The sequence below is a fragment of the Podarcis filfolensis genome (genome assembly GCF_964270895.1).
Source record: "Podarcis filfolensis genome assembly, chromosome: 2".
NCBI lineage: Eukaryota > Metazoa > Chordata > Lepidosauria > Squamata > Lacertidae > Podarcis > Podarcis filfolensis.
Window position 1 is genome coordinate 40,277,638 of NC_139605.1, and position 26,139 is coordinate 40,303,776.

The 26,139-nt window shown below is 43.5% G+C and overlaps 2 protein-coding genes across 5 annotated transcripts in view; one reads left to right on the forward strand and one right to left on the reverse strand.

Annotated features, from left to right (window-relative positions):
- Positions 1 to 26,139, reverse strand: part of MGLL (monoglyceride lipase) — a 145,897-nt gene that overhangs the window by 108,874 nt on the left and 10,884 nt on the right. The gene's annotated exons all lie outside the window — the stretch shown is intronic.
- Positions 1 to 26,139, forward strand: part of KBTBD12 (kelch repeat and BTB domain containing 12) — a 52,498-nt gene that overhangs the window by 13,426 nt on the left and 12,933 nt on the right. The window contains exons 4-6 of one of the 4 annotated variants that reach the window (XR_014545350.1): positions 1,556 to 1,706; positions 21,055 to 21,799; positions 22,134 to 23,437. Coding sequence is in view for 2 of the 4 variants with exons in the window: in XM_083603056.1 (XP_083459182.1) it covers positions 1,556 to 1,706; positions 21,055 to 21,252 (349 nt within the window). In the remaining 2 variants the exon portion in view is untranslated. Of the gene's footprint in view, positions 1 to 1,555; positions 4,676 to 5,016; positions 5,333 to 12,480; positions 13,543 to 21,054; positions 21,800 to 22,133; positions 23,438 to 26,139 lie in introns of those variants that run through there. The other 3 variants (XR_014545349.1, XM_083603056.1, XM_083603057.1) reach the window with 3 other exon arrangements.

The following is a 26,139-nucleotide window of genomic DNA, read 5'->3' on the forward strand; positions in this document are numbered from 1 at the left end:
TGATTGGGTCTGAGGGTCACACAGATCCCTCTTTCATTAAGCTGACCAGCATTAATTACTATGGAATGAATAATAAACAAACAAACAAACAATACTGACAACAACCACTTTCAACACACCCGCCATCTCATTGCTCTTTGCAATAATCTGGTAACATAGTCCAGTATTATTATGCCTGTTTTGCAGATGGTAGGCTAAAGCTAAGTGGCTTGCCTAAGAATAAGCTGCAGTGACATTTGAAGTGGATTTTTCCCAGCTCATCCTCACTTGTTTGCTTTCTTATTAAAAACAGTTATTTTTGTTAACATCTTCCCTACATTAACTCAAGAACTATTCATCTTATACATTAGCATACCCTTTTGAATAACTACAGCAGGTGTGGGGAATCTTTGGCCCTCCAGATGTTGCTGAACTGCAACTCCCATCATCCCTGACCATCCCTGGCCATGCTATCTGGGGCTGTTGGGAAGTGTAGTAACATCTGGAGGGCCAAAGCTTCCCCACACCTGAACTACAGTCTATCTAGGTCTTTTCCTTATCAGCCATAGAAGAAAGCATACCTGTTGTTGAAACACCCCTTGTTCTCAGCGATCAACACCATCAGCTTAAGAAAGCACCATTAGGCTTTGTTCACTTGTCTCTCCCCCCCCCCCCCCCGGGGATCCCAAGATTGGCAATAACCTGTCACTTATTCTTGTTCATATGGTGTACAGAAGCCGGCCATACCTTTGCTGGGCTTTTTACCAGAGTGTGTGTGAAAGAGAAAGACAGTACATACAAGTGATAGAGGGAAGTGCTTCAGTAAATTCAGATTATTTGCAAAATGAAATGTGCATCTATCTATCATCTATCTATCTATCTATCTATCTATCTATCTATCTATCATCTATCATCTCTATGAATCTATGGCTTTGTCATTAATAAATGATCCCCCAAAGTGTTCTTTCACAAATCTTCAAAGCACTCTGGAAACATTTGAGCAACCCGAAAAAACAACTTAAAATTTATTTATTTATTAAATTTCTATACCGCCCTGCATCAGAGGATCACAGGGCAGTTTACAATATAAAAACACAAAAATAACAACATAGTAACAAACGAAAACAATTACCCCTCTCCAGTTTAAAAAGCCATATACAGTATATTGTTTAATTAACCAAAGGCCTGGGAGAAGAGGAACGTTTTAAAATTCCATCTCTGGGGGAGGGAGGGAATAAAGAGGTTTTTACTTTCTTCCGGAGACTTCACAGCAGCCTTATAAAAAGAGCTATGCTCTGTCAGCGCTGTGTCCGTAGATGGCTTGTTATTACCCAAAACCTCAGCTCCCTAACTGCAGAATATAAATGTGCCGTTATTCATGCGCCTTCCACAATGTATTTCCCAGCCACAAGTCATGGGTGCTGTTAAAGCCTAGTGAGTATGAATCACTTCGCTGCTATAATTGATGTGTTTATGTTATTTATCTGCTCAGCTGCCTTCCATGATTAATAGCATGCAGGCGTGCCCGGACGGCTCCAAATGTTGTATTATTATATGGCTGTCATATTTCATACAGATGGATCTTCCTGACGATGAGCCTGATCGATTAAGCAACAGAATGTTGCGCTATGACCCAGGCCAAGACAAATGGACAGAGTGCCCGCCAATGAAGTACTCAAAATACCGCTTCAGCACAGCTGTAGTCAACAATGAGATTTATGTCCTGGGTAAGAGCAAACAGATTTTTAACAGATAGGGCGGCCACTTTTTATTTTCCCCAGCAATTTGCCTCTGCCAAGTGAAAGATTTCACCCCTTCTCTCTCCGTATTGTAGGTTAAAGAAAAAGCACTGGGACAAGAGGAAAGTACCCTTGAGGTCATAGGTAGGGAACCTGTAGCCCTCCAGGTGCTTTAGGACTCCAGCTCACACCATCCCCATCAGCATGGCTGAGGATTATTTGAGTTGGAGTTCAGTAACATCAGGAGGGCCACAGGTTTGACACCCAGGCCCAAAGTGGTGATAATATAAAGCCATTCTAAAAGGGGCCCCAGGTATCAGTGAGCTAAGAATAGCCCACCTTTCTTTCTGCCAATCAAACAAATATGTACAGGAGCACGAGCAAAATAAGAACAGCTCTCTCCATGTGCATTTGTCCTTATTAATTTTGGGTGCTCTCCTTTCGCATATTTTTGAAGCGATCACTAATAGGCATTTTAAGGCAAACACGTTGTAATTCTCCCTTCAAGCATCTTGGGGAACAAACAAGGGATTTTTGTTGACACGTGATGACACAGTTTTATTCACAAAGAAGGAAAGGGAATGGAAGAGAATGGGAATAGATGAAGAACTTTATGCCCCTATGGGGCCTGAGCATGATTCTTTTCATTGTCACTCTAAATCCATAACTCTAAATCCGGGGGGGGGGGGGGGGCTGGATTTAGTCCCTTTTGCTTCCCCTCCCTGCTGAATACCTGATCAACATGATTTCTGCTAAGGTCCTAACTACTTGTTATAATCAAATAGAAGCCCAACATGCCTCTTTCACAGGAAAAACCACCTGGGGAGTGAGTGATTGGGAGCAGAGAATTAATGTGTGCAAGGGGAAAAAAGGCTGAGCCTATTCTCCTTGCTGTTTCTGTCCTCCCAATCTTGCATCCCAAAGTGGCTTTTCCTGGGAGCAAAGGGCCATAGGGCTAACTTATGCACATTTTCATTTAACATATAGTTTAGACCTAAAAGGGCTCTGCATGTACATCCTCATTGCTATATGCATGCATCCTTCAGCAAAGGTGTCATAATTCGGACCACATGGGGCAGAATAAGATTTAGTCAATGATAAAGGGTTCATGACTCATACTAGGATGGATGCATAAGCTTTTCATTTCAAATATACAGATCTCTCCCAAAACCGAAGTTCATGAAGCATTTGTGCTCGACCTTCGGTTTTGGATTGAATCAACGCAAACTCTTTTCCACACGATCTGTTGCTGATATTCTCTCAAGAAGGAGATTCAGTCTGCAACACATCCTGTCAATTGTCAGTCTGTGCTCAATTTCCTGGCTTTCTCACACAAAATCAGATGTGAGTTTTTCCCCTCAGCACCACTGCAAACTGCCAAAAAGAAATTGCAGTGGCTTTATTCCAGATTTACACTTCCTAGTAGTATAACAATTTTGGAATGATTTTCAACAGTTTAGGTTGAAAACTGTCAGGTAGTCACAGAAGATTCCATTTCTTTTAACTGCATATTTACCTCAGGCTTGGGGTGTATGTCCAACCCACCTTTTTCTATTTTAAAAGGGTGAGCAAAGAGTGTTATGGCTAAACCAATCTTTACAATAGGGATGGAAAAACCATTGCCCTCCAAATGTTGTTGAACTCCAACTCCCATTAGCCCCGGCCAGCATGGCAAATACTCAGGGGTGACAGGAGTTGTAGTCCAGCAACTTCTGGAGGGCCACAGGTTGTCTCCTCCTTATCTAGTTACAGGCAGAATGTCATTGTTATTTTGCATTGTGATTCCAGATAACATCATGCAAATATGGCATGCAGTTGGGGTCTGGTGGGGGCACATTCAATGATGAGGAACACCTAGATTTACTGCAAGGTGATGTGAGTTATGAATCTTTGCTTTAAAGGCAATACCAAAGGTGTCCTACCTGGACAGAGAGAAAGGCAGATTATAACATTGCAACGTGCAAGTTGAAAGTGCTCTTGTGGTGCAATCTTACTCATGTTTGGTGAAAGCCGTCCAACAGATTTCAGTGGGGCTTCCTTCCAGACAGGTTTACATAGCATCGCAGCCTCATTCTGGCTAGCTCAGCTCTTGATCATTCCTATGACAGCAATGACAGAATGAGAATTGCAAGAGCTGGAGGTGACAGGCCAAAGAATGGTGGCTGCCGTGAGAACAGAAAACTCACACAGCTTGCTAGTCTGGGAGCCATGATTCCTCGAGACATTAATTGCTTCACAAGTGTCAAACAGCTGTGTTCAGAAAGGGATTCACAATGGTTCCCCCCACCAAAGAGGAACTGTTAGGACTGTGACAGGCAGGAGCTTTCTGTACTGCTGCTTTGGCAGTTTAGTGCTAAACTGCAAGTGTGGTTAGCCATGCCAACAGGGCTGAGCCAGGAAGACACTTTTGCTGCCTCCATTTTGGCCACCAGAAACAGAAAAATCTTACAAGGGCGTCTTCCTCTTGTTGATGGCAAACATAAAACACTAATACATTCCATATTAATTTACTGTCCTTTCATAACACAATCAGCTGCCTGAGGTAGACACCTCACTTTGCGTACGGGTAGGGCTGGCCCTGCAGAGCAAGAAAAGGAGGGACCATGTTTCAAGGGCATGTTTCAACGCCCTCCCATCAGATGTCAAAGAGATAAACAACTACCTGACATTTAGAAGACATCTGAAGGCAGCCCTGTTCAGGGAGGTTTTTCATGTGTGACATTTTAATGTATTTTTAATCTTTGTTGGAAGCCGCCTAGAGTGGCTGGGGAAGCCCAGCCAGATGGGCGGGGTACAAATAATAAATTATGATGATGATGATGTTAATCAAACATCATAATTTATTTATTTTCAGGAGATATATATCAATATCCCACCCTGCCTGCCACTATGGTAATGGAGCTCAGAGAGGTTTGCAGCAACTTTAAAATTACACAGAAATGGATACAGCAGTAAAAGTATCCTAAAGCAAGGGGTTAAACCACTAAAACTTCGTAGTCCAGCAGGTCAATCTCCTTCCAGAGTAAAAATGTATTTGGTCCCATCTGCCATATACATTTAGGGCCCTGCTGTATGACTTCACGGCTTCCCCAAAAGAATCCTGGGAGCTGTAGTTTGTTGAAGGTGCTGAGAGTTGTTAGGAAACAATTTCCAGAGTTCCCGGCAAGAGGGTTTGTTTAACCACTCTGAAAATTGTAGCTCCGGTTTCCAGAGCGATGTAACAAGAAATCCCTCTTCCCAGAGAACTCTGAGAATTATATCTCTGTGAGGGCAACAGAGTTCTCCTGACAACTCTCAGCACCCTTAACAAACTACAGTTCCCAAGATTCCCATTGGCATGATATTGCTTAAAGATCATAGTGCAGGTGAGGCCTTAGCTGGTGGAAGGCCTAGAGACAGGGCCAAGGGGATCTTCCGAGATTAGGAGTGCCATCATCTAGTACTGGCTTTTATACCGCTTTTTAACCTTAGTTCCCACTGCTGTTACCCTGTGTGAAAATATTATTGGCAGTAGGCCTTCCGTTACCTATTTTATTTGTATACCACTTGGTGTGCTTTTTGATCGGTTTATAAATCTTCTGAATAATAAATAAATTGAGCATTTTACAAAACTATCCCTGGATTAAAATCATGTCAAAGTGATATCTGCGGCTAAGTGGCTGGCACCATAGGAATGTCGCTCTGTGAATTTCAATTTATCTCAGGGGTACATTTCCTCCCAAAGCAAATGTATAGCCAGAAGAAACCATGCCCAGCTTTCATGTTTTTAATGTGATTGGCAGGCCTTCAATGATCTACGTGGGACTCATTCAGTGTTCCCAACACTGCACATGCGGCTCCTTACAACCTTAGTTTGAGGTTTCTGACTTCGGCTACTCAGGCATATAAAATGCTGAAATAGATGGACACAAATCTGATCCAAGATGACAGTCCCCTTACATTCCGATGAGAATGAAGCTCAGGTTGCTTGGGCATCTGATAGCATTATTAACTGGGAACCTGTGCTGTGTCTTTGATCAGATTTCCTGTCTTGATGCATTGGTTAAAATTCCTCAAGACTCCCTTACTACTTAAATGCCACACAGTCTTTTGAAGGAAATGAAGAGCATTTCCTGAGGTTCCAAACCCTTTATTCTTTTCACAGTATTTGACTGATCTTAGCTCTTTCTCTCCATATTTTCCCAGGAACATAACTATATTTGTTCAGAAGCCCAAGAAAGAGTAGTATTGTGTTCCTAATGACAGAGCCAATTGAATTCAGCCACTTTTTGGAAGAAAACCAGATGGGGGAAGGCACTGTTTGAGGTCATGCATTTTAATCTCTCACATTAAAAAAAGAGAGAGAGAGGCAAAAAAAAAAAAAAATCCCTCACAGCTGAGTCTGTGAAAACTCATTACTAGCAACGGGCAAATTAGAAAAAAGCCTTGCCAAGGGCACAAACTTAAAAACACTCCCAGAAGAATGACAGTCTGTGAAATATAAGTCATCAGCAAGGGCTACAGCCTTACCATTAGGGGTGTTCATGCTGCATTGTTTGCCTGTTATGTAATCCCTGATTTTTTTATATAAATAAGAACATACAGAAGGAATTAAAGGAGAAATCCTATTAGAAAAGGCTTGGAAATCAAAGAATCTTTGTTTATCCTCCTCAGTCTGGAATTCCACCTCATTAAAATCCCGTTTTCCCTGGGGCTCTTGCTGAGAGCTTCTTTTTAAAGTTTTAAGCAGTTAAGTGAGGTTCAATTAAATTCTGAATATCTCCATCATAAAATACTTATTTGAAACGGCACCCAGGGATCTCTCCAGAAAGAAAAGTTAGAATAGGCAGGAAGCTGCATCGCTCTAGTAAGCAGGTTTGGTTTGAATAAATTACACTATTTCTAAAGTAAACACATTACTGTATTTATTTTAGGCATTTCTTAAGAGTGATAGCAAATCAGCTCAGTTCTGGTCTGTGTGTTTGACAGTGAAGTCAGTGATTTACCAAGAGCTGACTGTGAAACAGTAAAAGCTGTGAATAACTTTGACCCTCCATTTAACACACACACACACACACACACATTCCTGGGAACTGTAGTTTGTTCAGGATGCTGTATATTGTAGCTCTGTGCAGGGTAAACTACCATTCCTAGGATTTGGGTGGGATGTGCTTTAAATGTGTGGTGTTTATACAGCCTCTGTCCAGTTTCTGGAAACAAATTATGGGAAGTATTTAGGCAGGCTTCTGTTTGCTTTACCTAGCCCAGTTTCTCCCTCCTGTCTTGCTGCCAAGCTCGCTAAACCAGTTGTGCGGCTTAGCACACACTTATCCTCTGATCCCAACCACATTTACTTTGGAGCAAGTCCTATTGATGTTGGTGGGATTTACTTCCAGATAAGCAGTAGACGGCAGCCTTTCTGGCCCAAGGGGCAACCGTAACAAATTGAAATGCTTTTCCATTTCAGTCTTATAAGAGCTTGCCAGGTCTATCTTTATTGCTCCTTTATTTCTTCATGAACCAGTTATGCAGAGCTGGTTTACAGAGAATGAGAGAGCAATGTATGGGCTCAGGCTCTCAGCTTGACTGCTGGGACTAGTGAAGAGAAATGTTACAAGAGAGATTACAGCTATTAAACCCATTGTGTATTCCAAAGATCAATTTAACAGTGAATTATTTGGAGAGAAAGAGAGAGAGAGAAAAAGATTAGTTTCTCTCCCTTGCTCACAAACTGCGCTCAGTTGCAGGAGTATTCCCCCTTTTCTTCTTCCATTAAAGAGGCAGCACTAGTTGTAAAGCACCATTTAAAAAAAAAATAACACCAGCAACTCACTGATTGCAATTAATGAGCTTAATGAGGTCAGAGTTACTATAGTCTCCATATGACATGGAATTCAAGGTGTCGTTTTTTGAGAAAGGTAGGGAATGAACAAAAGTTCAAACGTTTCAAAAGAAATGTTTTTGCTCATGTCACGTTATTGAGGTAAGACATTGGGCTGGAGAAATCGAAGGTTGTTTGTTTGTTTGTTTGTTTGTTTATACATTTCTATCCCACTTCTCCTACCAGGAGTTCAGGGTGGCGCATTGTGGGCCATGCACTGTTCTGTGGGGTGGTTTTGCCTCTAGTCTATTATTTTTAACAAGTAGACAATTCTGAAGATGCTGGTAGGAGTAGAAACCTGACTCTCTAGCCAACCTTGCAGCCTCTCCTGTTTCCGCCAGGTGCACCACACAGACTCCTAACACCTGTGCCACTTCTAACACCTTTGCTGCAAGCTGGCCAGCCCTGCAGTTCAGGGCTGAAACGCTGAGGATGATATCCTTTCTCTGACACCATATTGTGTTTTTACATCCAAAGCTTGCTTGATATTCCCAGCTTCTTAATGGCTGTGTCTTCCTTCCCATTTATATATGTGTTTTATAAACACGGATTTGTTAAAATTTAAAATCCATTAAACTCATTGCTTGCAGAGCGAAAACGCTTTTTGATTGCAGAGCTATCCAAGCGTGATATAGAAAGCTCGGAAGCATTAATGGCTTTGATAACACAAAGATGTCTCTGCTGGTTTGCTGTAGTTATGCTGTGACATATGAACTATTTCCCAGATAAAACAAATAATGTTCTTTCTTCACATTGAAGGAGGAGGGGAAAGTGTATTTATGGCACTAGGGAACACTGTTTGGATGAAAATTCTGCACCCTTTTACATGATAAAAAGACAAGCCCAGATACATTGGGTGGTATTAAGTAAGTTTTACTCAGAGTAACCCCATTGAAATTCGTGGACCTAATTTGGGGCTCATCCACACTTCCATTCCCCTGGGAAAACCCACTGTTTATTGCTGAATCAGAGCAAACGGCAATCAAGTTTTCTGCAGATTGCCATTAATTCTGATTTGTTGCTTAAGAGTGGGTTTTCTGGGGGAAAGCAGAGGGGCAAAGACAAAACCACTTGGATTTCTGCCTAGAAAGCACAGGCCAAGCGGAAGTGTGGACGAGCCATGAGTCTGAGTAAGACATAGCTGAATATCACCCATAGTGAAATATTTCAAATATTCAGGCGGCATACACACCATACATTTAAAACAATGGCTCCCCCCAATGAATTGTGAAAACTGTAGTTTGTTCAGAATGCTGGGAATTGTAGCTCTGTGGAAGGTCAACTACAGTTCCCAGGATTTGGGGGGGTGGGGAGTTGTGCACTTCACATGTATGGTGGGTACGTAGGAAGCCTTTTTCTCACCTAAAAGCTTTCCAGCTGCATGGAGATTTTGATGCAGAAGCCATCCCCTGCACTCATTTTCCAGGCGGCAGAGCTGCAAGAGAAACTGCGTTCTTGAGCTCCCAGAGTTCCTGGGAGGAGGAATGGACTGTTAAGCCACTCTAGGAATTGCAGCTCTGTGAGGGGAATGTGGGAGTCTCTAAACAACGCTCAACACTCTTAACAAGCTACAGTTCCCAGGATTCTTTGGGGAAAGCCATGACTGTTTAAAGTGGTGTGATACTACTTTAAATCATGCAAAAGTCAGCGACAAATCACATGTTCCAGTAGAAGATGGGGGCGTTTCTGATCACTGTTGATCCATAGGTCTAATGCACTATCAAAATGGGTGGATGTGGGAAATGAAATGCACTACTAGCTCAAAAACAACAACAGCTCTTTGATGACATACTTTCTTATTTTGGGGACTGTCCTGTTTTTACTGTCACTCCTGGGAGACACACCAGGAAATATCATGGGCAGAGCATATCCACACAGGTGTGTACTGTGTGCCTCTGTTTCTTCCAGCACTTTTGCTGAAGACACGCACATGATTGCTCAGATTCTAACATTAAAAAGTAAAGGTAAAGGTACCCCTGCCCGTACGGGCCAGTCTTGACAGACTCTAGGGTTGTGCGCTCATCTCACTCTAGAGGCCAGGAGCCAGCGCTGTCCACAGACACTTCCGGGTCACGTGGCCAACGTGACGAAGCTGCTCTGGCGAGCCAGAGCAGCACACGGAAACGCCGTTTACCTTCCTGCTAGTAAGCGGTCCCTATTTATCTACTTGCACCCGGGGGTGCTTTCGAACTGCTAGGTTGGCAGGCACTGGGACCGAGCAGCGGGAGCGCACCCCGCCGCGGGGATTCGACCCGCCGACCATGCAATCGGCAAGTCCTAGGCGCTGAGGTTTTACCCACAGCGCCACCCGCGTCCCTATTCTAACATTACTTCATCCCTATCTACAATGCTCAGTTCAAAGGGTCTGTGAGACACTTCTTTCATTATTTGCTGTTTACCTGCAGCATTTTTTTAACTGCAGTTTGCCATACATAAATCCAACATAAAATCGAAAATGTAAATCATCATAAAACAGTCAGTTAAAATAATAGAAAGAGCATTCCACGGAAGAAGGTGACTGCACGCCATCACTCTCCCCACAAAAGGCCTGGAGAAAGAGGTGTGCCTGCACCCGTAGATGAAAAACCAACCATGTTGGTGCGAGATTCACCTCAGACAAGGAGCCACCACAGCAAAGACCCTCTCTCACGCACCACTGCCCTTGAACTTGGCAGTATTGCACTGGAACAATTGCATTCCACTGTTCCCTGCCTTGGATTCTGCACAACAGCACTCTGAACAGCCTTAAGAATCACAACCAGATTTTCAGATGGAAAGAATATTGTGTTTTCCCAGCTTCAAAATATTGCATGTTATGTGCTGCTGGTGGTGGGAATGCTAATTCAGATAACAGCAACATTCCTTTGAGGAAATATATTTGGATCTGCCACAATAAATTGTTATCAACTGATTGCCTAGGGAAACCCTTATTTGTGTAAACTCAAAAATCCTTATTTGCATAAACACAACCCAAGAGAAACATCAACACAGGAGAAAAGGAACTTTGAAAAATTAATAATAATCTTGATGCACAGCTGCTAAGTGGGACTCTTCCCTTTTTTAATTTATAATGATTCCACCATCTCATAAAAAAAATCAGGGCAGGGCAGACCCTCCAAGTGTCCCTATTTTCCAGGGACATCCCTGATTTAGAGAAGCCATCCGGGTTTCTGATTTTATCCTGAAATATCCTGCTTTTCCTTAGGACGTCCCTATTTCCATCGGAGAAATGTTGGAGGGTATGGAATTATCTGACCCCCGAGCTTTCTGAAGGCAAGCCTATGTAGGGATTTTTTTTTTTAAAAAAGTTTCATGTTTTACTATGTTTTTACATATGTTGGAAGCAGCCCAGAGTGGCTGGGGCAACCCAATAAGATATGTGGGGCATAAATAGTAAAATTATCATTATGGAATGGGATGTCCCTGTTTTCATCGGAGAAATGTCGGAGGGTATGGCAGCGTACAACTACATGTATACAATAAAGCACTGTTAAAATAAATCACTGGCTAATCGAAAGAGTTTTAAGCAGCTACTTAAATAGGTCTGTTGGCATAACAAGGTCTTCAAGAGATGCCTGAAAGTCAAAGGTGAGGATGCCTGGCAAATCTCAGCTGGAAGAATGTCCCACAGCATGGGACCAGTGACACTAAAGGCCCAACTTCTAGTTGAAGCCAGTTGGGCCTCTCTAACACATAGGACACCTAAGCATGCTTCTCCAGATGATCATAACTAGTCACAATCATATATCTTTTGGTGTTGCCCTTCAGCACCAGCAATGCAGGGAGGGCTTTTGGGCTGGAGAGAGCCCTACAGTCAGCACAGCTGCCCTTCATTGCAGGCAGAAAACAGGTTCCCTCCAAAATCAACAAGGAGCCTTGTGCCACCTTAAAGACTAGCACATTTCATTCCAGCATAGAGTTTCAAGTCTGTGAAAGCTTGTGCTACAATAAAAAAATATGTGTTAGTCTTTAAGGTACTGCATGACCCTTGGTTGATTTTGCTGCAACAGACAAGCATGGCTGCCCCTCTGGAAAAAATGCTCCATCCAGGGTTCTTTGTTATATTGCAGTGATGATCATATCTCTTATTAGGATTTAGGCTGGAGTTGTTGGCTTCCATAGCAACAGAACGAAACCTAAAGGGAACAAAAGCTTGCCTTGGTCTTTTCATGGAGCATTCACCTGTTTTATCTGTTGGTTCTAGAAGTCTTTGAGAAGCTTCAAGCTATCACTTAGGAATGCACAGAAAACTGTAGTGAAGGCTAGATGTCTTCTACTAGGAATTGGATTCATTTAAAAGAACCTTACAAGGGCACTCACCGCTTACTGTACATTTGTGAAACCAGTGAAAACATAGATGTGGTCTGGTTTCTCTGCCCCATCCCAATTATTTTATATCTGTCAGGCATATAACTGGGGAGAGCAAATGTGCCTGGAATGAAACTGCAATTTGAGTCCTCTGTTGTGGTATATCTGGGTCACACAGGAAACAAGCAGGTATTCTGGAATCAGAAGGCCTTTCCCATAGGAGCATACCCGTAAGGCAAATGCAAGTTGAGCGCCAAACTATTCATCAGGGTGTCTTTAAATTTATTTATTTTGGACTGCATTTCCACCCCCCCAAAAAAAAAATATTTTCCAAGCCCCCAACATAATTGAAATTGGTTTCTTTCCAAGTAGTTACCATCATTTTCTGATGAGGAGGTTTCCAATCTCCCTCCCTGGGCTTACGCACGCAGCAGTACATAATGATTTTGAATGCCCTGTCAAAGCTGGCTTTTCACTATTAAGAGAACTGTACACATTCTGTTCCAGTTCAACATAAATCCCCTGCTTTGTTTCAGAACTGCAGCGCTGCAAAATTATTATCTTTTGATTGCAATTTTCATTTTGAAATAACAGTGACAGAGGGAGTACCTGCAATGAGGGACCTTTTGAAAATGCTGTTTGGAGTAACTGAGGGAAAGAACCTTGAGGATAGTTCCCTTGACTTGTCACTCACAGCCCTGACTGCACATCAGAACATTTTGTAATGATGCTCCCAGGCTGTCACTATTTTCAGGTGGGATTCACTCACATCCGAGCAAATTAAGGCCACACAATTCAAGCAGAGTTAAAGCTCTTGCAAAACAAACTACTTTCTCCAAAAGATCAGACTTTTTGCAATAAGTCTACTCACCTCTCTTGGTGCGGCGGTGTTGCTGGACAGAAGAAGCTTCACTGGGGCCCCGACGGTGGAATTCAAACGGCAGTGCCCTTCCTGATAGGCGGAGAAGGCATATACCCCTGCAGCCTATCAGGAGCTGGATCTTAGCCTGCACCTGCATTGGCTAATGGGGATGCAGGCTGAGACGTGGGTGGAGCCAGGGGCGGAGCCAATGGAGCCGACGGTGGGCTTCCCTCGGATCCACCCCCTGCCCATTTAAGCAGCCCATACCTGGGGCACAGCCTGTTTGTTCCTGCGCTGGGTTTTCCTCCCATTCCACCCACCCACTGTTTACACTGATAGGCAATGACTTTGCTGTGGCTACAGTGGTCGCTGTTCTTTACAGGGCCGGGTAGGAATTTTCCCACTAGGAATTTGCATTGGCACTGACCTGGTGGTTTTGCCTACCTCATAGCAATTCGTCACAACTGGTTGAGCATTGGGGCAATCCCTTGTTTTGGACGGAGGGGAGGTTGCAGTCCCCGCCTGCCCCTCCAAACGCAGGGATATCCCATTAAAGGGATCCAGGGGGAGTGGCCATGTCCACGTGCCCGGGGGGGGGGCAGGGCCAAAGGCACTCCCCCAGATGGCGGTCCCTGCGGGGGTCACCCTATTTGATGTAAGTCTTTGGAACCCCCGCCTGGATTGACGACACGTCACTTCTGGCAGGCGGACCGGAACTATTTCAATTGCCCCATGCCCAAGCCAAACCTCTTTCATCTGTATTAAATAAAGTTGTGGCCTGTTTTGACCCAAAACCCCAGTCTGATTGGTCTCTTATTTATATGGGTTGGGATATGGGAAGTCCGATGCCTTGACCTGCAAGGAAAGTGGTGGGGAAATGGACTGCAAAGTGTTGGATAATACTTGCTTGATGCAATGTTGGGCTTGTCCACAACAGAGCTTACTGTGGGTTTGTGGCCCTTTGTAAGCTCATGAGGAATGTGCCCTGAGGACGGGAAGTGGGGAAGGCAGCAAACAGGTGGAAAAAATGGACACAACAACATTCTGAAATTGAAAATGGCCACCACGTTATTGATTACAGATGTAGGTAGGCTTATGCATTGGGTATGTAGCCTGACTCAGCCTCCTGCCTGAAGTTGTTGATATGGGTTGTGCATGGGTTGCCTCAAGATGCAGATCAACTAAGCTGGCCCCACCCCCAGCCACCATTGGACGTTCTATGGCCCGTCCACTCCCTATTTGGGCTTCAGGACAGAATCTCCCACCCAGACCCCTTCACTGGGGTACACAGAGATATTGCAAGGGGATAATGCACCATCTCACACACCCATTCTGGGAATAGACCAAGGATTCAAGGCCATGTCTTATCCACCACATGAGCCAGCCCCCACTTTGCTGGCTTGCCACCAAACCCACCTACAACTCAACCAACTCCACAGGCCCCAGTACACATCTAGCAACCAACTCTCATTGTCAGCAGGTGATAAGTGCACGCCATCCAGATGATACAAGTCCTTCTTGACAAATGCAATGCCTGGGTGCCGTATGACTCTGCCACCCAGGCACTCCACACTGCTTTGTTCACCTTCCACAGGGCATGATTGATATGTGCAGGCTCCCTTGAGCCATGCCATTGCTGTTGTTGCAGGAAATGCCCATGTTCTGCCCCATGCCAATCTCCCTCAGTGTTTCAGCCTCATCACAGCCGTGTTGCCGCATCAAGATCTGCCGCTGACTGTGCTGCTGACACTCCGTGCAACTGGTCAAAATATTACAGTGGCAGACCCTTGTAAATTCGGGTTTATATGCCACAAAAAATAATCCAAGAAGCTGGGGGTGGGGTGGGGGAGGCTTTCCACTTGTCCTGTGCTTTCCAGGCACAGGTCTGAGTGGTTTTCTGTCTTCCCCACCGCTTTCCTGGGGAAAACACACTCTTTACCGCTGAATCGGAGCAAATGTTAATCCACGGGAAACCCGACTGATGTTTGCTCCAATTCAGCACCATAGGCAGGTTTCCTCCGGGGGTGGGGATCTGCAGGAAAGTGAAAGTGTGGAGGAGCCCTCAGTTAATCTGTCTGTAAAAGGGGAACAAAGCTGACAAAGTATTGCCAATTACTGTGACAACAGGATTACTGTGAAGACATGAGTTCAGAACTGCGAATGACGCTGCACCTATCAATCCGTGCCATCATAAGGACAATAATACAAATTGAGTCAGGAGGAACAGAATGCCCAGCAGGCTGTTCCTCCTCCCCCAAACAGCTTCATCCTAGTGAGGGACTGAGAGATGCTTTTAAAATGTGAAATTAATTAGCAAGGTTGTGCCCAGCTAAAGAGGATGTGAGGGGCTTAGTCTGAAGCATACATGGAAATGGCCAAAGCCAGCTGTAAGAAAGATGCTGTTAAGGAGCTTTTCTTCCTTATCTGCCTAATTTACCAGCTGACCAGACAAGGGCACTATTTAAATCAGAGAGGTGGCATGTACTTGCCACTCTGAGACTACGAACAAAAGGCAAGGCATTAAAAAAGCTTGTTCCTCAAAGCCATTTGTATTTATTTATGTATTTATTTATTTATTTAATCCACCACCACCCCTTTCTTCCTTCAGGGAGCATGGGATGGTTCTTTTACCTGCCCGTCTCATTTTATCCTCACAACTGGAATGGAGCAAGCAGGATGCATTGCTCTGTTGACCAAGAAAAGGCAGAAGGCCTGGCTCCTAGTATTTATAACAGCTCCTGGCCTTGTAAACCTCTGTTTCTTTTGATGCTCAAAAGAGGACTCTGAGGTTGAAGCAGTCTGTGACAGTTCACCAGCCAAATCCCCTGTTGCTTAAGGTTTTCCAGGACCAAGCAAAGCAAATGAGCAAGTCACTTCTAGGGATTCTACTAAAGATGTTTGGAAACTGTATCTTCAAAATTGCACGTTTTGCTACTTCAAGCCCCACATATTTACATTTCATGAATGTGTAAGGTTGTGGTTTTTTAAATTGCCCATCTTATTCTGAAAGCATCCAAAGAGCCTCAAAATTCAGTGCACATTAATAAAGTTCTTAGATGCAGTTACAAAAGCAGAGAATGTTAAGAAGCCCAGTGGGCAGAGAAGTTCCCAATTGTTGTTGGGTACAATTTCAATATGCTTCAGCAAGCAAATATGCATAAACAAATAGGTACTTTACCTCATAAGCAGATATCACTGGAAACTGTGACAAGAGATATTGCAGCCTGGAGCTATAAATGGAAAGAATTGTATCTGCTCTAACTGGCTTTGAATCAAGTCCTAAGACCACCATATGGTGCTGAACCACTTAATTATATAATGAACCTGTTTTAAATGGGAAATCTCCAAATGATCATACTGCGAGCAGAAAAAAATACTGTGTATGTCATAGGGAAATCCTTCATTTTATTGCCTCCTGAAGTGAATCCTCATTTTCGCCAGTAAGTGAAGAAGCAGTAACTCAGTAGAGTTAAGATAATTTGCTCACCAAATCTTCAACACAACAAATTCTTTCACTATTTAGGGTTGGTACAGAAAGCATCTGTTTTCTTCTCACCCAAAATGTGGGTTCTGCTAATGCAGGAACAGATTTGAGAGCCTTCTGAAAATCTGGCCCTCCTGTGGCAATCTGAGAACACAGCTGTCGTTTTATGTTTAAAACTGGTCACTCCACCTTTCCTAAATAATAATCCTTTGGCGTGGAAATAGAATCAATGCACATTATATGGTGCTGCATTCAGCAGTGTGGATGCAGAAGTTTATGGGTCATGCTAGCACATTCATCTCTGCAATTTAACAATTACAGATTGCCCACCTAAAACTGCTCGGTGGGGGTGGGGGAGATTGTAAGCAGTCCTGCTGAAGCCAACAGGACTGCTCCAAAATAAGTTCAGTTGTATTCCATGAAGGTCATTCTTATTGTGTGCTAGCATTGCCGAGATTTTGAGAAGAGGGCTATGCTGAATGTCCTGCTGGCATCTCTCTCCTCCCACCCGCAAAACAAATGGTGAAACAGAGTTGAAATAAGTGTGTGCCGCATGTGAGCAATCTAACTGTTGAAGGATAAGAAAATACATGTTCTGTATATGACGGCTTACCTCCTGCTGGGTCAAAATTGAGGAGGACATCTCTGGAATCAGCCATGGGCATTCAGAAAGAGTGGACCTCTAAAGGTTTGAATGGATCTGTTTCTGTGCTTGTGAGATGTGCCAAGCACCTAGGAGAATCTGAATGCACTGTGGGACACTTTGCTCTGAACCACAGCAACACTGATGCTCCAGAGTGCACTGTTAGCAGCATACACATGGAGGATGCCTCTGGGATGCTGCAAATCTGTCCTAGCCAATCAACGCTGAGCTCAGACCTCTCAATTTACTGGTAATTGGTAGAGTTTCTTTTGTTCAACAGGAGAATTATAATAAGCATGCTTATTAGGGCTTGGCAAATTGTTGTAGCGGAGACATAAAATTATATTGTTATGTAGGCGTTTGTGTGGTGTTTTCAAAGCATATACCTTTCGCTCTAGCAGGCAATTCATTCTTATGACACCTGGGAATGAAGAATCATTTGTTCTGTGCCTCCATCATATCACTTTTGTCAGGGGAGGGGCCCATAGCTCAACAGCAGAGCGATACATACAAGAGGCCACAGTGGCAGAGCTTGCACACAGAGGGCAACAGGTTCGTTTCCTGGCATCTCCAGTTAAAATAATGCCAGGTATTAGAGTTAGGAAAGACCACTGCCTGAAAGCCAAACTAGATGAGATATAACAACATAAGAAAGGGCTTGGTGGATCAGACCAAAGGCCTATCTAGTTGAGTGTTCTGGCCAATCAGCAGCCCACAAGCAAGACGTGAGCACAACAGGCATGGGGGTTAACTGTTTGTTCCCCACTGCAGTCTGATTCACGGACAGGGGGAGCATAATTATTACAGTGGTACCTCAGGTTACATACGCTTCAGGTTACATACGCTTCAGGTTACAGACTCTGCTAACCCAGAAATATTACCTTAGGTTAAGTACTTTGCTTTAGGATGAGAACAAAAATCGTGCTCTGGCGGCGCAGCAGCAGCAGGAGGCCCCATTAGCTAAAGTGGTGCTTCAGGTTAAGAACCGTTTCAGGTTAAGTACGGACCTCCGGAACGAATTAAGTCCTTAACCTGAGGTACCACTGTAGTTGCATTGGAAGGAAAGCTCCCATTTGCAATCTAGCTGGAATGAGTGCATTCTTACGCTCCCTGAGCACTTTAGGCTGTGTGGATTCAAGTAGCAAACCATGTGAAGGAAGAGACTATCAAATTTCAAGGTTATTTATGCCTCCACATGTGCAGGGCAATCCTGTGGATATTTATTGGAAGTAAGCCCCATTATATTCAGTGGAACTTACTCCCAGGCAATTGTGCAGAGGATTGATCCCAACTCATACGATTAGTTAAAAGTTTTGCTGTTGACCTTTGTGGGGAAAATATTTATTCCAACGTAAGTACGTGCACATTTGCAGTGCTCAGCTAGCAATATAATTTATTGTGCATTCCTTATTGGGTAATATGCTAGGATCTTTTAAACATGGCCTCCATCCAAAGGCTGAAAATAGTTACACATTCAGATACACATTTCCTCCGCCCAATCATCCAAGGCCAAATAGTGCTTTAATACCAGACTCGTCACTCAGCCAGATACCCCTCATTTAAAATTAATGTGCTTTTGTGCAAACATCCACTTTCAGATATGTTAAAATTTCATTCTGTGTTAAGTAAACACTGCATGCCTCTTGGTACATGAAGTGAGCTTTTAGCCCCAACAGCAAATACATGCAAGCTTTGATTGCTTATGTACCACATTCAGAAGCCTGTGCGTGCTTCAGCAAGCTGACCCATTCTCTTCAACAGAACTAGCAGTTCTAGGCATGATTTCCTTTAAGCCCACTGAGCTCTCTCATCCATTGGTTTGAATGTGAGGAGTTCCATGTGTGCAGCAGAGCTCTGACCCTACAAAGAAATACTGGCCCCGGAATGTGTGCTTGTGATCATAGGTATGGCAAGTCACCCACATCTATTTAATGCAAGATCCTGGGGATCTGCTTCTGAGGACATTCAGAAACCTCTGAGCCATTCCTAGAACCTTGACCTACACAAGTCACAGAACTTCACAGATGAAGGAAAACTTCCCATTATGGTTTTAAAGCAGGGAAGGAGTGGTAGAAAAGCACCTGTGATCTAAATACGGAGGAAGCAATGCAGCATGCAACTAACGGTGTGTTCACATGACCGTGCAGTGAATCCCTCACCTCACCCTGTGCATTTCCAGGTCTTTGCTCCTAGCTGTTCACATCAGCACAACTTCATTAGTGTCAGATTCATTTCTATTTATGTACATACCAGGGGCACCGAGGGGACAGTTATGTCTTTACCCTATGTAAAGGTTTTCTTACCTTAGCTACAGATGAATTGGAAATGGCTTAAGGACTTGAATCAGTGTGAAGCTTGTTTAAAAAAATAATGCATTGAACAGTAGTACTTTACAACATAACAGAGGATATATAAAACATTCTGGATAATGTTGTGTGAACACAGAATAAAAACCCAGCCCTGGGAACACACTGAGGGATGAATTATTTTGATTATTTAATTTCTAAACTGCTTAACATATTAAAATATTTCTAAAATCGAAGCAACAGACAACTTGAACCAAATATTACACAGTTACATATAAAAATATTATATTTATACAACGCTACTTATATATATATAAATCAATATCAATTCATTTTCCTTCTGACGTACCCTCCCTCTCAGCCTCTGAGTTCTCACCCAGGGACCAAGCAAACATTTAGCTCACCCACCAAAGTCTCACAATAGAAGTTCTTGGAAACAGGGGACATCACCCTCTGTCCTCTCCTCCTTCTCCATTGCACAGTAAACAGGAGAGTGAACACAGCCTAAGTTGTGTTGGCTTCAATCGGACTAAAAATGCTTAACTTTTGAGCATCTTGCCCATTATGAACGATGCACCATTTGAGCTGGCCGTTTATAACTTGGGCACAACCACTGCAGCCACATCCTAGTAAAATATATTGGCCTGTTCAAAATGTACTTCTTGCCACATCTGGCTTTGATAAAGAGTTGTGGGAATTCTCTTTCAAAGAGGCAGGGAATTCATGTTTTGTTTAATTAAGAGCTATCTGAATAGGCACATTTCCACCTGATCCATTTGTGTGTGTGTGCACACAGAAAGTCTGCATTTCTTTCTTATCTGTTGCACACAGTCCACATTCTTCCTTCAGGGGTCAGTTCACTTCTGCTGTGGGGATATCATATTTTCCCAGCACACAAACTAAAATATTTTGTACCTTGGAAAACGAGACGGTTCTCCCCAGATACTACATTCCTTGCTTTTCTTGCGGCAATGAGGAATGTGGTTCTGCCAGTGCAATAGACAAATTTATTATTCTGTGTGTGTGTGTGTGTGGTGTGTCCAGCCATAATTCTGAAAAAGGGGCAAAGAGCAGCAAGGTATACCACACCACCTTGTGACCATTTCTTTATTCATTCATATATTCACTTGTCCATCCTTAATTCTTTAGAAGGTGTGTGCAGTGTTTTGCCTCTCTTGCTATGGAATGCACATCCAGCCTGGTTTTTTTAAGGGGTGAGCAACAGTTTAAGTTTCTCCAGCACACCAAAACCATTTAGTCCTCTCTTCTCCTATTTATATGCATATAGGACAGAATAAGGAACGTGGAGTCCTCCAGGTATTGATGGATGGACAATTTTTAAAATAATATTTTTGCCATACAAGTTTTCCAATATACCAGACTTGCACAAAACAACAGATTAAAAAAGTGTGTGTGTGTCTGTGTCTGTGTGTCTGTGTGTGTCTTTGTGTGCTACTCTCAGCCATATCAGCAGCCACAAAGGAGCACCTCACCAAGCAAGTATGGGGTGTGTTCATAGAAGACACTCAGCAAAATGTCACCATACACATGTTTAAAACACACACATACCATACAATGCAGTACATCCACAGTTGGGTAACATGCAATTTTATATTGGATCCCCCCCCCCCGGCACTCATTATCCATAGATCAGGAAAATATGAATTAAATGTATGGGGAGTGTACGCTACCACTTGGATGAGGATAATGTTGTGTGGATGACGTGTAAGACATGCGCATATCATATCAATCAAATCAACTTTAAACAGCCTTGCGTACACAGCTGATATGAAGAGCCATTAGTGGCAATGCATTCCTCCATGTTTTCTGCTATCATTAATGTATGTCTCTGTTTGTCTTTCTCTGTCTACAGGTGGGATTGGCTGTCTTGGTCGAGACAGAGGACAGTCACGGCAATGTCTTGATGCAGTGGAGATCTATAACCCTGAAAGGAATTTTTGGAGAGATGGTCCTCCCATGCCCTATCCTCTTCTCTCCTTGAGAACTAACTCTACCTCTGCTGGTGCCGTGGAACGGAAGCTCTATGTCTGCGGGGGATTTCGTGGAGCAGGTACTGGATAAATCCAAAGAGAATGTGGCTGTTTTTGTAATATGCATTAGGAGCCACCAAGGCATCTGAATACAAATTCCATCATCCTAAGAGATACAAGTTGCATCCTGACCAGCTTTTATAATCCCTTCATTCTTCTGATACATGAATAAACTGAGCATCATGTCGCCTGTTCCCTTGGAACCAAACCTGAAGGGTGTTTTTATTTTCCCAAGCTTTTCAACCCTCTGTATGTTGCCCATGTCCTGACTGGTGTTTGTTTTTCATGCTGCTGACTATTTTTATAAAGTTGGTAGAGCAGGAGAATTTTAATCTCAGGTTCATAGTTTCGACCCCCAATTTGGGCAAAAGATTCCTGCATTGCAGGAAGTTGAACTAGATGATCCATGGGGTCCCTTCCAACTCTACAATTCATATATTCTCTCTCTCTCTTTCACACACACACACACACACACACACACACACACACACTATCTAGGCAGAAAAAATTAGAAAGTTGCTATAACAGAGTTCCCAGCAATATCTGTGGTTCAGCTTTCTCCTAAAGGTAAAGGTAAAGGGACCCTGACCATTAGGTCCAAGCGTGACCGACTCTGGGGTTGTGGCGCTCATCTCGCTTTATTGGCTGAGGGAGCCGGCGTACAGCTTCTGGGTCATGTGGTGAACCAGAACAGTGCACAGAAACACCGTTTACCTTCCTGCTACCTATTTATCTACTTGCACTTTTGACGTGCTTTCAAACTGCTAGGTTGGCAGGAGCAGGGACCAAGCAATGGGAGCTCACCCCGTCACGGGGATTTGAACCGCCGACCTTCTGATCGGCAAGTCCTAGGCTCTGTGGTTTAACCCACAGCGCCACCCGCGTCCCAGCTTTCTCCTAGTGCCTCTTAAATGAGACCCCATCCTGTAGTTTATATTATTCCACCTGATGTAGCCTTGAGAACATGGCTCCGCAGCCATTCATCATGTATGTAGGGCTGGCCCTAGCTAGCATTAGGCAGGGTTAGCCTTATACAGCTGATTTTGGGTTTCATGAAAGGGCAGCAGATTGATAGATATTTAATTTAATATGGGCTGTATCCAATTAAGTAATTGGATGAGAGCAAGAACTTCCTCTACTTGTTTACCTGCTGAATGCGACAAAATCTGCTTTGGAAGGTTAGGGGGAATTCAGAACTGAATTTTTTTTGGGGGGGGGATGCACAGGGAGATGTGTGTTCTATACAGCTTTACTGGAGTAGTGGGTGCCATTTGCTGTTAACATCCCAGGCCTGTGCAGTGAGCAATGGTGTGAACCTGCCCTCACTCCATGTTTCCACCAGAATGTTGAAAAAATCTGAATGCTTGCCTGCCCTTCAGCTTCTATATGTGGATCTTCACAGCTGTCGAAACTAAAAACAGCAATGCCCTTGGCCAGACTTCCCCTCTAGTGTGCAATATGTACTGTTCCCTATCCTTGATACCGCGCACGACTGTGTCTTTGTTTTCATATATTCATGGAGCTTACAGGAGAATAAGCACTAAGGAAGCACAGAACAGGATTATCTTATCATTACTATTAAAGTCCCGAAAGATATATCATGTTCCCCAAATAGTGAGAATAATACTGTCCTACTTGTGTAAAATCTGGTCCCTGTCCCACAAGGCCAGCCTCACTCACACACACACCAGCACGCTAAACATGGAATTTTCACTGTCATAGTAGCAGCTATTGAACCAATCGGCATCCTTCACTTCCTAACTCATCAGCATACTTGGATACGGTTGGTTAAAAATATTTTGTCAGGCGGCTTCAGGCATGCAGTCTTCTCATACTGTGGCTGTTCGGTTTTCTTTCTCTGCCCCCTCCCCCCGCCTGCCAAATACACCTAGGTCTTAAGTACATCAAACATGTATTCCCACCTGACACAGCTGCTGTTGCCACAGTTCCTTTCACAAGGAAAACGCCGGCAGACAGATACATTATCTAGCACTAATGAATGTCAAGTCAGGTTAATTACTTCCCAGATTCTCTGCTTAGGAACACCACAAAACATGCATCCATCTTTTATGTGACAGTAGTTCCAGCTGGGCTAGGTTTGAGTTGTTATCTCACTTCATTTTAAAGCTCTGTGTTCTGGATTCTATTCAAAACTAACCCTTCTTCCCACTGCCATTCTTTAAAAAAAAATTTAAAAATAAAAATAAAAATGACAGACATATTCATGTGTTCCCAAGAGGCCTGGAACTGTACAGCTCAAAACACTGGTGATGATGGTAATAATACATTGCTGTATTTCTGTGGTAAATCTTGTGGGCCCCTCCAGGCATTCTTTTTATTGTGTGTTCAGGATGATTTGTGCTCATGGTGGTATCAAGGTAGTTACGACAATGCTGGTTTCCCTTGCAACAGTTTTGGGGTATACCTACTGTTTTGTTTCCAGTCAGAGCATGTCCCATAGTTTCCTCCTGAAATTGTGTCACTTTGTGTACAATAAGTATTCAAAGTGCGTGTGTCTCTTCTCCCACTTTCGCTGTACTATAGTGCAAGAGTACCTTGACAGAGGGCAACTATGTGGTGACATTGAGGGAGCATTGCAGAACAACTAATGTTGTGTGGACAGTTCAGTATAAGTGCACAATCATTTCATCAATAAAACACCAGAGTGAAGGGGCCCTGGGTGTTTTGCACTTGTGATAGTGCAGCCTATAGCACTGGCTGGCTGAGCTGGTGTGTAGCACTTAACAGTTTGTAATCCAGCTTCTGTGACCTTGGCCAGGACATAGTTAAACGTCACAACAAAAAGTTTGGATGGGCTCAAAATCTCACAAAGGAGCAAGTTAAGGATTATGAAGAGATCCTGTGACATAGGACAGGGATTAGCAGACTTCAGATTTGTGGGTTCTACTTCATTATTTTTAAATGAAATCTCAAGTTTTGCCATCTGGAGCTGGGTGCAAAAGATATACACATTCTAAGAATGAAAGGACTCTGAGCCCAGCAATTGTGTGTACAGTTGTGTGTGTCTGCAGGTGGATTTCACATACTGATTTGCCCTAACCTGCCTATTCTTTGCGGGCTTCTATTCATCTTTTATTTTCATTCAGATCTGAAAAACAAAAAGCTGAAACTTAGTAGGTGAATAAATTCTGAGTACAGATGGCATGCATCAAGTAAATGAAGCAATTAGATTCAGCATGACTAACTGACTTATCATCATACAGTTTCTGAATAAGGCCTTTTGTACGTCAGAACTGCCATGATAAACACCCTGTCAAAAATGCCATCATGATGGGAATTGGAGCCCTATCCTGATCTAGAGAGAGGCAGGACTGGCACTGGAAGGAAAAAGGGAGGTGTTTTCCACAGAAAAGTTTGCCGCGACGAAAGAAGGGCTAATGACAAACCTTAAATCTCATCATCACGAAAAACTGACTTTGCACGCTGAACTGCTCAAGTTACTTGCTTTGGAGAGTTATTGGAATAGTCGCTTTCCCCCTGTTATTTAGATGTGGGATAGCTTTCCTCCACCCCTGTGCCCTTAAAGGGATGGCAAAATGTAGCCCAAAGTTGGAGGTTGGGGGAACAGCATGTAAACAAGATCCTGAACTAGTGCTGGAGGTTCCCAAATGCATGAACTCACAAAACTCAGTATGTGTTTGTACTGCAAAGTGAACAAAATGTGACCAGAGCCCCTGACAGCTGCTTTCAAGACTATGCATTTATCTGAAATGTCTGTAAAATAATTATTTATATTACAATATAAATATTACAATTTGAGAATCCCAAGTGGTGCTCAGGCCAGTGGACGTCAATACTGGCCGCAGATCAGCACACAGCTACATGCCCTCAAGTCTCATTGTTTTCAAAGTTTGCATAAACAGTGAGCTGGGCTGAAGAGGCAGCTATGCCGTCCATTTGGCACTGAGATGGAGTCTGTTCAGAGAACTGTTGAGACTGCAGGCAGCTATGATTTTTCGTGCTTGATTTGCTGCTTAATATTGGCTCATCCTTGCTATTAGTAATTGCTGTCTTCCCATTATTCTATATGGCTGAAGCATTAAGAGAGCTCATTATAAGTAGCTTGAAAACTCTGCTTGAAATCCCTTTTCCAACCTGCTCTGACATCAGCCAGGAATCTACACTCTTTCTTCCATTAAAGCAGTAAAACAGTTATTTGCTTATTAACTGTGCTGATTCTGCTAATATGCATCTAATGATAACATTAAGACAGGGAGGAATCAAACTTTTCGTTCTGGTGATTCTGCCCGCTCAGCTCCTTTCCACCTCTACCTCTTTATATCCTAGTGTCGCAAATAGTGATGTCCTCCAGTTGTCAGCAATATTAAATCCAGCAGTGGGAGGTTCAGCAAGGCCGTTTTGCGTTAGAATCTCTATGTCAATTACAGTTTATAGCTTTGCTCGCCCCAAGAGGCTATTGTCTTTAAATGAACACTCAGGAATATGCAGTGGACAAGAGCTGCCTTGTGTTTTCCAAGTGGGTTGACTGCTAAGCCATTGCCCGTACATTACTGATTTCAAGAAAGTTGTTGCAGACTGGTAGCACAATGCTTCTATTACAGCTCTTTCATTCTCAAGCTAAACCTCCGGGCCTCCAGGGGCTGACAGCTGTGTCCTGTGTTTGCCTGACACAATTGTCACATTTAGTATGCTTCACTAAAGGAAAGGGCAAGCAGCAGCTTCAGATGACTTGAGGTGGTGGTGGTGAACTGGTGCTTCACTTGCAGAGGTAGCAGCAGCCAGAGGCCATCAGTGGAGAAGGTGAGCTGTTCACCTGGCCCTCCTCCACAGCTGCTGAATTTCCCCTGCCTCATGAGGAAGCCAGCCTTTTTGCACCTTTAGCCAGCAGAAAGGGTGTTGTTCCTTGTGGGGAGTTGCTTTGGGGT